This window comes from Arachis stenosperma, chromosome 2 (genome assembly GCF_014773155.1).
Source record: "Arachis stenosperma cultivar V10309 chromosome 2, arast.V10309.gnm1.PFL2, whole genome shotgun sequence".
NCBI classification, from domain to species: Eukaryota; Viridiplantae; Streptophyta; class Magnoliopsida; order Fabales; family Fabaceae; genus Arachis; species Arachis stenosperma.
The window spans coordinates 119133839-119149191 of record NC_080378.1 but is presented as its reverse complement, the minus strand read 5'-3'; the positions used below and the strand labels follow the sequence as shown (position 1 = coordinate 119149191).

Genomic DNA, 15353 nt, shown 5'->3' with positions numbered 1-15353 from the left:
TACACAACCGCCACCACCTTCACTCTTCACGCTTCTTATATTTGACTATTGACTAGATATAATTAGATATCCATATTCAATTCATATAAATGATATAAATATAATCCTAGTATTTGGGTCGGCATTCTATAATTTCTACTTTTATTAACATAGAAAGGTTATCAGTTATCACAGGTATGATTGTATGTTATTGATACATTAATTAATGTTCCATTTTTTTAAGCGTTAGGATAAATATTTACAAACGATGAAATTGGACAACAAATTTATCTAATGACCTTAATTTTTTTTTAATGCATCTTGAAAGATACACAAATTTATAGCATTTTGCAGCTTTATATATGATCTTAGAACTTAGAAGAGAATCATCATCGTCACAGGGTATGCTAAACAACAAACGGGAATCTTTTACTCCTTTGATAACTTTTTTTATATATTAACTAACTATAATTATTATTATTATTATTATCATCATTTCTATGCTTCCTTAGGTTTTTGAATCTTTGATTATCTTTGCTGTGATCAATGGCAACAAGAAGCAAGTTCATTCACACTAAGGGTGGAGTTGGAGAAACAAGCTATGCTAACAACTCATCACTTCAGGTTCTCCATACTACTTCTCTCTTCCTCTCTCATATTGCTTGCACACTTGATCATCAACTGTTTTTCTTTTTTCCTGAAAGTTAAAGCAGCTAAACATGGATCATGTTATTTCATAATAAGAGTTTCTTGTGATTCATTTTAACAAGTATGAAAATTGGAGAATTTGTGGGACAATTGTATGACATAGAGAGAAATTGAAAGAAGAGAGAACATAAGAGATGGGAGTTGACTTTTCATTCAGTCATCCACATTTGCTTTCTCTACTAATCTAGCTATTTTGAACCAATCCATGTTACACTATTCATCCTATTTTATGTTGAAATTTTTCGTTTAATTAGAAGTATTATCGGCAAAAAGGATGGAAATCTAAGTGTTGTAATTACATAAAAGTTCTGATATCTAAAAAGCTTTTTCCTTAGTTTTGCACAACATTGTTAATCTTGGATTCTATTGGTTTATAACTTATTCCTTGTAGAGTAATCTAATGTCCAAAGTGAAACCTATGCTGGAAGAAAGTATAAGGAGCCTCTATAGCAGCTCTCTACCAAGTTGTCTGAAAGTGGCAGATTTAGGATGTTCTTCAGGTCCCAATGCACTCAAATTAGTATCTGGTATCATTGATATTGTAGATTCTATAAGCTGCAACCTTGATAATCATGATCATGAACCACTTGCATTCCAATTTTTCCTAAATGATCAATTTCGGAACGATTTCAACAACATATTTGAGTCACTACCTCATTTCTATGAGAGGCTAATGGAAGAAAAGGGAGAGAGACTCGGTTCGTGTTTCGTGAATGCAACGCCGGGGAGCTTTTATGGGAGACTCTTCCCTAACAATTCCATTCACTTATTTCATTCCTCTGCCAGTCTGCATTGGCTCTCTCAGGTTAGGCCAACTTCAATGATCTTCAATTTATAATAGGATTTTGCTAACGAATGCACGATAGCAAAATCCATTATGTACTGATAGTATAAAACATTTCTTCGTTCTATTCCAGACCCCGAGGAGATTGGCTAAGGGAACTGGATTGGTTAATAAGGGAAACATTTACATAACAAGAACAAGCCCACCAGAGGTGTACCAAGCATATCTTGATCAGTTTCAACATGATTTCAGTGCATTTCTAAGATCTCGTGCAAAGGAATTAGTGCAGGGTGGTGGTATGTTTCTGATGTTTCTTGGCAGAGATCAAAATTCTGAAATGATATCCCCTTATGAAGTTCTTGGTTCAGCACTCAATGACATGGTTTCAGAGGTACATATACACATACATGGAAAATTATATAATCTTTTCTGTTATATGTTTTGTTAAGAAACAATAAGCTTATGAAGTATGTTACCTATTTTTACCTATTTTTTCACATCTATATCTTTCTATATCTAATGTATTGTAGGGTTTGATTGAAGAGGCAAAATTGGATTCAATGAACATGCCAAGATATGGTGCTACATCAGATGAAGTGATACAAGTGATTGAGTCAGAAGGGTCGTTTACTCTTCAAAAGCTTGAAGCTATCAATAACCCTTGGGATGAGGGTTTGAACAATAACAATGGCAATGATAATGCAGATATGAGTGCTGATTTCATAGCCAAACATGTAAGGGCCACTTGTGAACCAATGTTAAATGCAGAGTTTGGTGAAGGAATAATTGATGAATTATTCCTTAGATATAGAAAGAGGATTGTGATGAAGTTGGAAGAAGAAAAGTTAGAGTATACTATGTTGGTCATGTTCATGACGAAGAAGTGACAAATTGTTGAGCAATGGAGCCGCTAAGTATTGTAATAAACTGCACAAGAAATTTAAGTACTTGATGTCTAAAATGTCCAACAGGATTGTAAAGTTCATTCATGATGAGTCAATCAACTCAGTACTGTTGATGATAAATATTCTAATAAGTTATGCTTGTTTGAGTTGTGATTATTTGAAACAATTCAGATTTTTCCAATGATTAAACTCACATTTTCATCTCAATGACCACTTTAGCTAGAAATTAGATATCAGTTGAACTCACACATAATTGAAAATATCCAAGCAAAGATTCATAACTCAAGTAACAAAAAGCAAAAAGTATCCAAAAACAAGAAACAGATGTACAAACAAAAGTATAACTTCATGTAGTTCCATCACTATAGAGTCTTTCAATCAAATTTGTATTTGCTTACACACCAAGATGGAAATGAAAAAGGGACATTAGAATCACTTTTTTGAATAGTCTTGACAGAAAATATTTAACAAAGACAACAACAAGCACTTATAATCAATGACTAAGAACTTGAGGCTGAGAAGAAGATTGAGGAGGTGCAAGAGCCACAGGGATTTGTGGTTCAACAACCTGAAGCAACCCAGTGGCCAACCTTCTAGTCAAGTCTTCCACTTGCAACTTAACCACATCTCTCCTCATTCCGATGTCAGCAGCATATCTACTCGCACAGTACACTCCGATCGCTGTCGCTGCCATTCCATAAACATTGGTAGTTACCAGCCGAAGTGGCGTGGAAAGAACGGCAGCAAGAGGTCCGCCTATGATGGAAACTGCCTGGCCACTCTGTCCCATAGTTCCTTGTTCGACAACTAGGAGGCCGGTTTTGCAGTAGATGGCAAAGTCTTCACAATTATTCTTGAAAACATTGTAGCAGCCAAATCCATTTTCAAGAAGAAACTTTGCTCGATGGACGACAATGTCATAGTCATCAGAGACTGCAAGAGTACATGTTCCACCGCGGGCTTTTGCAAGAAAGAGGGCAGGGGTGACAGCGTACTCGAACCGATACAGGACGCCACCGGATAAGAAGCAGTTCAGGCAAGAGACAACCACCCCATGCCCCTCTTGGGGTGCTGTGCCTGTGCATGTTGGGCAGGCTTCTCGAGATCTAGCCGGTCCTGAACTAACAAGGAGAAGATCGAGCACGGTGCCAGTTCCTACTTCTTGCCCGCGTCTAGTGAAGTGAATGACTTTGTCATCTCCAACAAAAATTCCTGTTGTTCAGACAGAATGAAAAATCGTCACAACACGAGATTATCTACCATATGATTCTAATGAAAGCGAGAGATTGTAGAACAATGCCAAAGTCTGCAACCACAAAGTATACTTCAAATAAGGAGGCCCTTCAAAACACCATGTCTAATGCATTACTCATTTACTTGTACCACATTATACCATTAAGTGTATCACGTAGCTATGTGGCTCACAATTGTTTCTCACTTAACCACTATCGCAATTGACTTGAGACATGTTCAATAGCACAAAAATGTAGGAGTATGAACTTGAACCCAATGTAACTAAAAATCTCTGCTCTACTAGTAACCTTGGCTCAATCTTAATCTAAACATTTCATGAATTGTCTCATGGTTTTTAATGTTTCATAATTTTAACAGCAAAAAAACTAGTTTCTCCATTATATAATGTCATTATATCCACCAAAACTGTCACTTAATCCACCGAAAATATGCTATAAACTTAAAAAATAAGACTACAAAGAGGACAAAATGATTTGTGGTTCAAGGCTACCCTAAATTGAAATCACCAAAACCAGCCAAGTTACTCTTAATTAAAACCCTAAACTACCATCCATACAATTGCTTCTTTTGATCATTGTTACACTAAAGCTTCACCAAAAACTTAATAATTACTAAGTACTAACTATATCTCTACTCCATTCACTAATTTTTCTTCTTTACACTATTGAATCAAAACCTTAACAAGCTAATATAATCAAAATAATAAAAACAAAACCAGAACCAAAAAAAAAAAAAAGAGTAAGAGAGAGAAACCGTGATGAGCATAAATATAAGCAGTCCTCCATGAATAGATGTGATCTCCCGGTTTCAAGCTCTCTCTACTCACTCTGCACAATCCACCATTTCCATTATTCAAAAAATTTTTTGGGTGTTCATAACATAAACAAAACAACAATACTCCAAATCAAAATCCGACCCAGAATTCAATAACACACCATAAACATAACAAGTTAGGAAAAATTCAAACTTTTTAAGAATTTAACAAGATTTTACCTGTTGGACAGCAACCCCATATCTTAATCTTATGTTTTTCTTCTTCTCCTTTTGCAACAAGAACAGGAACAACCTCTGAATTCGATTCCCCTCTCTCTAACGCAGTTAAAGGGAGAAGAACAGGAAACTGTTGGAGATGAAATGACGATGGTGCCCTTCCGAGGGAGCTTCGCCGTTAAGGAAAGAGAGAGAAGGAGAAGTTGACGGTGCAAGGGAAAATGAATGATAAAATGATGGACACGTGGCACCTGACGTGATGATGCTTGTGCTTGTTGGAACTTGAACGCGTAATAATAAACTAATAATGAAATGAAAGCACAAACCCAAGACGATAAGAGAAAAGAAGAAACTAAGTTGCAATTTTCAGATCTTTTGGGTGTCAAGTTGCAATTTGTGAATATGTTATATTACACGTTAATCTACACGTAAAGTAATAACGAATCTAACCCCCCATTATTTGTGGGCTAAGGTACTTTGGGCTTCAGATATTTTTCGCTAGATACCCCCTCAAATAAACAATCTATTAACCAAGTTGGGTTGATCTAGTAATTAGTTTACTAGTCCGCTTAAATAAGTGTAGGATGTTCGAATCTCGTTTTGTGCATGCAGCAAGACAAATTCTTAAATAAAGTTCAATATCACGATGAATTAGTTTTTAACCTGTCGAGTTGGAAGATACGGTAAAAAACCAAAAAATAAACAACCTATTCGAGGATAACAAATTTTTAAATAAAATTTAATTTATAATAAATTATTTTTTAATTTATTAGATTAATAGATATCGTAAAAAATTAAAAAAATATTGTAATTTGATAAACTTAATTGATCAAATAATTAATTATTTTTTATTTAAATAAATATCAGAATTTCTGAACATTAATTTTTAAAAAAAATAGTATTATATATCACTTTCATAGTTTATACACAGAAAATTATAAAGAAAATTTGATTCAAATATCATTTTTCTTAATTAAACGACCAAATTATGTGACTTTTGCCAATAATCACAATTAATAATTTTACTAATTTAGTTTGGATAAAAAAATTAAAATAATAAAGTAATAGTTTAGTAACAACCGCTTTTAAATTAAGATAGGGAGATTAATAAATAATAAAAGATATAAATTTAAAAATAATTAAAATATTGTTTTATTATGTTATCAATTTTTACATCTTAAATTGTTTTTATTTAGTTTAATATCTTTTTTAACAAATGAGACAATTTTTTTTGCATAACACCATGAATATTGGACCCAATGTCCCAATTCCAGGTCATGCATAGTGGACCAACAACCCATTTTCGTTGGACCCAAACACCTAAAAGCTTTCTCTTACCAAAAAAAAAAAAACCCACGTGGAGAAAAGAGAAATAAACACGTGCGTCAAAAAAGCGTGTTCCCTCCCCAAAGGAACGAGTCGCAACTCCCAAACACATTGGAAGAAGAAGAACCCTCAATCTCCATTGGTTTCTTCTCCTTCCTCCATGGCAACACCACCACAACCCTCTGCCATGGCCACCCACCCTAAAACCCCAACCACCACTACCACTACCACCACCACTTCCTCCGCCAATGCCTTCTCTCTCCTCTCCAACGCATGGCGCCACGACATTCAGCTCATGCGCGACCGTGCCACCTCATTCCGAAACCTCGCCATTTCCTTCGACCCTCCTCCTCCGCCGCAGAACCCGGCGGACATGGACTTCGTTAGGAACCTCCGCCTTAGGCTGCCGGCGACGTCTGAGGGGAGTGGTGCGAGGAGGATCCAGAAATGGCGATTACCGCCGCCGACGGCGACGGCGATGTGTAGTTCGAGGATTCGGATGGGTTTGGTGAATATAAAGGATGCAATTGTGGCGGAGGTTGAGGATACCGATGGAATTTGGGGGTTTGAAGGGGACAATTCGAAGAGGGAAGAAAAAGATTGGGAACCGATCCAGAAGCTGAAAACGAAGTTCAAGGAGTTCGAGAAGAACAACGAGTTCGTTGAAAAATTTAAATCAAGTTTGGTATGCTTCTTTCCTTTTCTTTCTTTCTTTCTTTCTTCTTTTTTTGTTTTTATTTTGCAATGAAAAAATCTTCTTTTTTTTCCTTGCATATTTGAACAAAATTTTAAAGCAATAAGAATTCCAGAAAGGAAAAAAAAAACTGTTTTTAGTTTCTGTAGAAGATGGAAAATTTTCAGCTACTATGACCATGCACTCTTTTGATGCTATATAGTATCATCTTAAGTGTTTTCTTAACTTAAAGTTTCACTCGCAATGACGCAATCATATATTCTCATGAGTTAAAATTTATACAAAATCCTGGGAGTATTAAATAGATAGGAGTGAAACTTCGAATTCGATGAATTTTGTTTGATATTGTTACTTTTTTGTAGTTCATAATACTTTCAATTTTCATGTTTTTATTCTTGATATATGTTTCTGGGATTGTAAAAGACCTCACTTGATGAATTTATATATTAGATGTTGTTTAATATTATCATCACTATTTAGTTGTCTGAAAAAGAACTCGTTTTAAGAATGTTTATGTTTTGTACTTGCAGAAATTAATATACAAGGAGCCTGAAGAGTCAAAGGTCAGTTGTTTTCTTTCCATCATGTGAATATGCCTCATCAAATGCACTTTATTTAAAAGTGTGTTATAGTTAGTTAATTGGTTTTTACTTGTATGACAAGGTCCATTTAAATGTGTCAGTAGCTGTGTTGCGGACCAATTCTTGTATGCTCTGCATATGTGGTTTTGATTTGAATGAGGAACTGTGGTTAATATTTTTCACGCGACGTCTGTTTCAGGAAGTTCCCCCATTGGATGTGCCTGAACTTTTGGCCTATTTTGTGAAACAGTCTAGTCCTTTTTTGGATCAACTTGGAGTCCGCAGAGGTACGTACTTCCGGAGGCTTCATTGCAGTGATTTTCTACTTCACTTATTTTCGCTTGAAGTTTATGTTTCTGCTGTGTTAGTTAGCAAAATTTGTCAATAGTCTTAGATTTCTAGTTTGTTGGTCAAGTTCACTATATTTGTTTTTCCAAATGTGATGACAGATTTTCGCGATAAGATAGTGGAAAGCTTGTATAGTAGAAGTAAGAACCAGCTTGTTCTGCGGTCCCTTTCAAGTGGAGAATCCTCCGCTATTGGGAATGGAAATGTAAACGATGAATTGGATTTACGGATAGCAAGTGTTCTTCAGAGTACAGGCCACCGATATAATGGTGAACCATGGACAGATCATACAAAGCATGATCCATCCGAGAATAAGAGGCATCTGGCCATAGTCACAACTGCTAGTCTTCCTTGGATGACGGGAACATCGGTAAATCCACTATTTCGAGCTGCATACCTATCAAAATCTGCAAATCAGAAAATAACTCTGATGGTTCCATGGCTTTGCACATCAGATCAACAACTAGTTTATCCCGACAATATCACTTTCAGTTCGCCAGAGCAACAGGAAGCTTATATACATAAATGGCTTGAGGAAAGAATTGGTTTCAAGGCAGACTTCAAAATTTGCTTTTATCCTGGGAAGGTAGCTATTTTGGACATTATTTGCATTCTACAGGTTTTCATGTCAAATTGCATTTAGTTTTCACACTTTGTCCTTCTTGTGCATAGTTTTCAAAAGAAAGACGAAGTATAATACCTGCTGGTGATACTTCTCAATTTATACCATCCAGGGATGCCGACATTGCCATCTTGGAAGAACCAGAACATTTGAATTGGTATCATCATGGCAGGCGTTGGACGGATAAATTCAACCATGTAGTTGGTGTTGTCCACACAAATTACTTGGAATACATCAAGAGGGAGAAAAATGGGCCCCTTCAAGCATTCTTAGTGAAGCACATAAATAACTTGGTTACGAGAGCACACTGCCACAAGGTATGGTATTTATCAAAGCCTACATGTACCTGCAACACAAGTAGCAATGTGGTGGTGCTTTTTCTTGATTAATTTTCAAGGAGTTATATTATCATAAATATATGAAGAGAGACGAAATGAACTAAGTTATGTTTTATTTCTTTTCAGGTCCTTCGTCTCTCAGCTGCCACTCAGGATTTACCAAGGTCTGTAATTTGCAATGTTCACGGCGTGAATCCTAAGTTCTTGAAAATTGGAGAAAAGATTGCTGCAGATAAGGAGCTCGGGCAGAAAGCCTTCACAAAAGGAGCATATTTCTTGGGAAAGATGGTATGGGCAAAGGGGTACAAGGAATTGATAGATTTATTAGCAAAGCATAAGAGTGATCTTGATGGCTTCAAGTTGGATGTATTCGGTAATGGGGAGGATGCCAACGAAGTTCAGAGTATGGCTAAAAGATTTGATTTGAATATCAACTTTCAGAAGGGAAGAGACCATGCAGATGATTCGCTTCATGGGTAAGAATAATTTGTTATCTGAGCCACACAATTTAGATTATGATATATATATTTCCTCTTTTTCATGAATGTATTTTGTACATCACAGATGAATTGTATTCCTAGTTCATGTGTTTAATGCCAGATGCTAATACTGAACTTGATTTTGTAAATCTGGTTCCTCTTTGACATTATTTATCTACTTTCGTGAAGGTATAAGGTCTTCATAAATCCAAGCGTCAGTGATGTGCTCTGCACCGCTACAGCCGAGGCACTTGCCATGGGAAAATTTGTAGTTTGTGCTGATCATCCATCAAATGAGTTCTTCAGGACTTTCCCCAACTGCTTGACTTACAAGACATCCGAAGACTTTGTTGCAAAAGTAAAAGAAGCATTAGAAAATGAGCCTCAACTTCTTTCCCCTGAGCAAAGATATCAACTTTCTTGGGACGCTGCTACTCAAAGATTTCTGGAATATTCTGAGCTTGACAGAGTTCTGAATACGCAAGATGACACTGCAAACTCGAAAACACATAACGGACAAAAGCGCATTGCTAAGTCAGTTTCAATGCCTAATCTGACAGAGATGGTAGACGGAGGAATAGCATTCGCTCACTACTGTTTCAACGGCAGTGAATTCTTGCGACTATGTACCGGAGCTTTACCTGGAACACGAAACTATGACAAGCAGCAGGCTCAAGACCTTCATCTCTTGCCCCCGCAAGTACAAAATCCAATCTATGGCTGGTGAATATAGATTGATTAATTCAGATCAGTGGAGCAAATTTCTTAAACTAACTATACAACGATCACCACTCTGAAGACAAAGACCATCATTTCATGCCCCCACAGGTAAATTATTTCACTAATGGCTTGTAATGAATCTGAAGGTTTAGATTCTCCTTTGGATTATTGTTTTTGGTTGCAACTATAGGGCCTTACCAAGATTAGTCCAATTTTTGTTAGTGATATATAGTTTTACGAAATATTAATTAAATAAAATGTATATGACTTGTTTTTGTTAAAATTACACATGAGAAGGTTTATTCTCTTCTTGATGTCTACTAGTACTGATACATGTGGCAATAGCTGGTGATTCTCTACACCTTCGGAGGTAACGGTTTCTTAAGCAGTTTTTAGCTCTTCAGTTACACTCTTCAGGATTCTTATATAATAAGTATAAAGTACCTCTCTGAAATTTAAGGGGTTAAGTGTAATATCATCTTAAGTTAAAGCATCGTTACCATAATAATCATACTGATCATTTGACAATAAGTTGTTCAAATTCATATATTTTATTTTGCCTCACATCCTAATATGAAAGTTAAGGAGAAAAAAGTTGCATAGAATTTAGAAAGCATTAACATGTGATAATTGAAAGTTGCATAGAATCTTATTGTGCAAATCCATGCTTCTCTCATTAACATGTGCAAACAACAAAGTACAGTACAGGTACAAGCAGCAACAAGAAGTTATGCAAATCCATAGTTTGATCTTGCTCATACCCCATATGACAATTAAGAGAGAATAAAAAAAAGAGAGAGAGAACTTAAGAAGCCAGGAATATAGGATATCGTATGACAGCATACATTGAATTAATAATTTGAAAATTGAAACTCTTTTTCTATACTCATTTTACATAGAAACTCTTATGCGAACTTATATCATCAGCACAGTATTGTACATATAACTGTTGATTATGGTGCAACATTCACTGAGATTGGTGTTGAGAAACCATTTTTTGCAATGTTGCTGCCAACTCTTCTGGTTCTAATTTCGGCAGGTTCCTTAGTCCAATGTCAGTTTTAAATATCCTTAAACTGGCAGGAAGAATGGCATTTATTTGGCCACTTTGTCCAACTTCTCCATATTCAACATCTACCCTCCTTGTTTTGCAATACACAGCAAAGTTTTCACAATTGTTCTTGAAAAGATTGTAGCTGGGGAAACCTTTTTCGAGCAGATACTTTGCTCGACGGACAATGATTTCATCTTCGTCTGAGGCTGCGAAAGTACACATTCCGGCACGGAGTCTGACGAAAAAGTAAACCTGGGAGACATCATACTCATACCGACATACATCACCGCCGGCTAGGAAGCAGTCGAGGCAAGACGAAACCACCCCATTCGCCTTATGTGGATCCTTACATGTTGACCTTTGACATCTATGAATCGAGTTTGCAGATGATGAAATAGTTCTTATTGATGATTGTCCATTTACAGTGAAATGAATTACTGTTTCTTCACCAATGTAAATGCCTATTCAGTTAGTCACACAATGAAAGATTCAGTTGAGACTTGAGACATAAACAATGATCTATACATGAATGTATCTAACTACAACATATTAAAAGTTTAATTAGAGTTCATTTTTTTTGTTTGTTCAATATCAATTAATTTTTTTAAATTACATTTTTATTTTAGATTTTGAATCCTAAACTTTAAATCCTAGCTATAAACTCTAAATTCTTTGAAAATAGAGGTTAAAAGAATAATTTTACAATAAAAAAATTAATTAATATTAACTAGTTAAAAGTTGGTTTTATATACTTATTTTAATTTAAAATGTACCGGAAAATAAGAAATACAGATAAATGGAATAAAATTTCACTATATATATTGGCCCAAAATTTCGTTTATTACATCCTAAATAATTATAAAGAGAGAAATTGAGAAAAAATAAAAAGAACCATGATGAGCATATAAATATGCAGTTCTCCAAGTGTAGATGTGATCCCCTGGCTTCAGGCTCTCTCTGGTCTCTCTATGAACCATCCATTATTTCAATTAATCAATTTTTATTTTTTCTTAATCAGAAAAAGAACAACAAAAATTTAACTCAATAACATACTGAACATTAATGAAAAAAAAAAAAAGCAAAGATGAAAGTTTAATAAGAACTTACTTGCTAGATTGCTGCCCCATATATATTCTTATGCTTCTCCTCCCTTAACACAATAGCCTTTCACTTACTCTCATATACACACAAACTCACTCTACATAACTCTCACACTTTCACAACTATAAGCAATACATAAATAAATAATCAAGAGTAGATATGTTATATTGCTTCACCTTCTTATTGTTAAACTATCCTTAATTGTCAATAAATAAGTAGAGTAAATTGCAAAAGGATAAGACTTTAAGACTAGCAACACCATGAGTCAATTTTTTTTTAATTTGTAATATAAGTACTATATTTTTTTAATGTGGTTGCTATTATGTGAAAAAAATAAAGGTAAAAATAAAAATGTTTAATAAATTTTAAAATGTGAAAATAACATATATGTTGCACTGAAAATATTTATTTAAATTTTAAAACAACAATATTGTGAATTAGAGAGAGTATTAATATTCCATAATACTAAGAGCAGAGAATATACTTTTGAAATTTCTCATATATATTATCCAAGAAATATTTGCTTCTACTCTCAAAAGCATTTATGTATTAATTGCACAACTAACATCTAGCCAACCAATAAATCCCAACACCCAACTTTACAATCTCCTTAAATGGATGTTTGCATCTGATCCCCACCATTTTGACTTTGAGAAATTGAAGTGCCAATTAAGTCATATAAATTTTTTATTTTACATTAGGATAAAATTTGAACCTAGAACCTTGTGTATATTATCACAATCTCTTGTAAAAGGGAGAAGGAGAAAGGAAAACATTAAAGAAAAATGAATAGAAAACTCAAAGTTGTGTGATATACACTCTTTTTTTGGCAAACACTTGTGTGATATTATTTTTATTTAAAAAATATTTGTGAAATTAATTTGATGCTTGAAAAATAAAACTCATCTGAGTCAAAATAATATATATTATAAACTTTTTTTTTGTTACATATATATTATAAACTTATAAAGTAACAAAATGGTAACAGCTTACAATGTTTTGGTCTGTCTATGTGAATCAGACAAAGCCCAAATTAATATGACTGATATAAAAATGTCAATATGACCAAAAAAAAAAAAAAGAGGATAGAATGAAAGTGAATAATGAAAAATCCTAATGAGTTTCACTTCTTGAGGTTCCTTTAAATGAATGGGAGTAGATTTTCTCCACCGAAAAGATTAATTTCGAAACGAAATATTAAAAAAGAAAATAAGTGAATTAATTACTTTTTTTTTTAAACTCATAATTACAAAATATTTTATGAAATACATGGAAAATATTTCGAATTTGTTAAAGGTTAAATTATAATTTTACCAAAATTTCAAATTTGTAATTAAGTGTCTATAATTTAAAAGTTTTCAATTGAGTTTTTATATTGTTTTGAATTTAATAATTAGGTTTTTTTTTGTTAATTTTAATATTTTTAGTTTAGCAAGAACTTTTTTTTTAATTAAAGATAAGAGACTCAAACCCGCGACCTCTTAGATGAGTATAGAGAAACTACACCATTTGAGCCATAACTCGTTGCCATTTTATATAACTTAATAATTATAAAATTTAAAATAATATAAAAACTCAATTATTAAAAACTTTTAATTATGAAAACTTTATTATAAATTTAGTAAAATTATCGATAAAGTAATTTAATTATGATTTCTCATTCCCATCACCTCAAATTGTAAGTTTGAACTTGACATCCCTTTATTACAGACAGCATAGGTATCAATATTATTATTTTATTTTTACTGATGGTTACAAATCGTCAGTAATATTTATTGGAATTTACAGCGAGACTTTTACTTAACTTTTTAGTCGTAAAAAATTTTGTTGGTAAAATTCGCACTCTTATAGTCTATTACATAACTTCTAATTCATTGGAAATTATTAAACCAGCCATCATTCTTTTTTCTAGAAACAAAATTTATTATATATATTTTTTTATTTATTATGCTTATATTTTTTTAACAAAATCATCAAGAAAATTTGGTTGTTTTAGCTATTTTAAAATTTATAATTAGTTTAATATAATAAATAAATAGCATTATTGTTCATTATATCAAATACAATAAAAATTCTTTATCTTTTTTCTTTTTATTCTTTCATAGTTTTATTAGAAATAGAAAATTTTTCTTCTCCCGTATCTCTTCCAAACTTCTCTATCAGAGCACATATACCTTATAAAGGTTTTTGTCATGAAAAGAATGAGATTAAGTGACAATGTAATAACAAAGTTTAATTTCATATATTAATAGTTATTAAAAAAACTTAAATAAAAAAGTTAAATTTATTATTATCTCAAAAATTATATAAATACAATGCAAACATATGATAAAAGAATGAAAATGTAACACTCAATATACATCAATTAAATCCATATAAATTTGTTAAATTTTTAACCTTTAATTAAAAAAAAAAAAAAAAGTGAATTGGGCAATGATGGTGTAAATGGGTTTTGAACAAATCATATCAATCTTGTGAAGAAGACATGTAGGATACCACTGCCCTAATATGTATGTGGGAATCTCATCATTGATCAACACAGAAACGATAATATAGGACCCATATCCCCCTATCCTCAATTATTGTTTTCAATTTTTCATCTACTTCATTCATGGCCCTACCACTTTCAACTTTGTCTTCTGTTTTTTTGGTATACATATCCTTATTTTATATTGCTTCTATACCAAACTCTTCCATTCTTGAAGTGATAGACAGATAAATCTTATAAGGCCAGGTTTTAATTGTGGAGATATTGAATTTCTACTTTTATTTTGCATTATTATTATATATATTTTAGCTATTGATGTGATTTTTCTATTATTATTTTGTTTTATGATTTGAACTTGAGTCTATTACAATCATTACATCCCTTTGTAATCTTAATTAATATGATTACATAGCTGTTAGGGTTTAACATCCATATATTGTTCTTATACCGTTTGAATATGATTGTTTTTGAAAAGAAAATAAATATGATTTAATTTTGATTCATTGGTAGTACATAGAGTTTTATATAATTATTTAATTATATTTATAAATTTAAATAATATTTTTAAATAAAAAATTTAAAAATTAATTATTTTTATAATATGACAATATATATATATATAGGGATGGAGCCTCGTACATTTTAAGGGGACCATGGCTCCCTCAATTTAAAATATTTTATGTTGTATATAATCTTTTAATTTTTATATAGTCTTTTTTTTTTCTCTTTCTAAAATTATAATTTTTATATTAGTCCTCTCTAAAAAATTCTAGCTTCGCTCCTGTATATATATAATAATAATATATGCTGTGCATTAAAATTAACTATCAAAATTAATTATTAGTATAAAATATAATTAGAATATAAAATATATATTAAAAATATATAATAACTAATTTAATTATTAATTTTAATATACACATGTAGTATTTTTTTATATGCACAAAGGAAAATAATGAGTATATATATATATACACTTGTT

The 15353-nt window shown here is 32.6% G+C and overlaps 4 protein-coding genes across 6 annotated transcripts; 2 read left to right on the top strand and 2 right to left on the bottom strand.

The window, feature by feature from the left end:
* The first annotated feature begins 47 nt into the window (after positions 1-47).
* On the top strand, positions 48-2565 carry LOC130961282 (probable caffeine synthase MTL2). 2 transcript variants are annotated; one of them, XM_057887059.1, is made up of 5 exons: positions 48-174; positions 492-603; positions 1079-1492; positions 1605-1862; positions 2002-2565. In XM_057887059.1, the coding sequence occupies exons 2-5, from the start codon at positions 526-528 to the stop codon at positions 2356-2358; spliced, it is 1107 nt and encodes a 368-aa protein (XP_057743042.1). In that variant the 5' UTR covers positions 48-174; positions 492-525; the 3' UTR covers positions 2359-2565. The 2 variants fall into 2 exon arrangements, with proteins under 2 accessions (XP_057743042.1, XP_057743043.1); XM_057887060.1 differs by lacking the exon at positions 48-174 and adding an exon at positions 305-381.
* A 138-nt stretch (positions 2566-2703) lies between these two features.
* LOC130961283 (protein LEAD-SENSITIVE 1) lies at positions 2704-4989 on the bottom strand. The gene is made up of 3 exons (XM_057887061.1): positions 4624-4989; positions 4384-4457; positions 2704-3588 (listed from the first exon to the last, which is right to left on the bottom strand). Exons 1-3 carry the CDS (start codon positions 4641-4643, stop codon positions 2870-2872), a joined length of 813 nt encoding a protein of 270 aa, XP_057743044.1. The 5' UTR covers positions 4644-4989; the 3' UTR covers positions 2704-2869.
* Positions 4990-6036: 1047 nt separating this feature from the next.
* LOC130961014 (digalactosyldiacylglycerol synthase 1, chloroplastic-like) lies at positions 6037-11002 on the top strand. Of its 2 annotated transcripts, XR_009079335.1 has the most exons (8): positions 6037-6631; positions 7171-7203; positions 7421-7508; positions 7671-8155; positions 8242-8508; positions 8656-9005; positions 9198-9836; positions 10768-11002. XR_009079335.1 is itself a non-coding variant. In XM_057886617.1 (7 exons), the coding sequence occupies exons 1-7, from the start codon at positions 6107-6109 to the stop codon at positions 9733-9735; spliced, it is 2286 nt and encodes a 761-aa protein (XP_057742600.1). In that variant the 5' UTR covers positions 6037-6106; the 3' UTR covers positions 9736-10459. The 2 variants fall into 2 exon arrangements, 1 of the variants encoding a protein (XP_057742600.1); XM_057886617.1 differs by lacking the exon at positions 10768-11002 and having other exon boundaries at positions 9198-10459.
* On the bottom strand, positions 10696-12142 carry LOC130961015 (protein LEAD-SENSITIVE 1-like). Its single transcript, XM_057886618.1, has 3 exons — positions 11890-12142; positions 11675-11748; positions 10696-11243 (listed from the first exon to the last, which is right to left on the bottom strand). Exons 1-3 carry the CDS (start codon positions 11907-11909, stop codon positions 10696-10698), a joined length of 642 nt encoding a protein of 213 aa, XP_057742601.1. The 5' UTR covers positions 11910-12142.
* Between the last annotated feature and the right edge of the window lie 3211 nt (positions 12143-15353).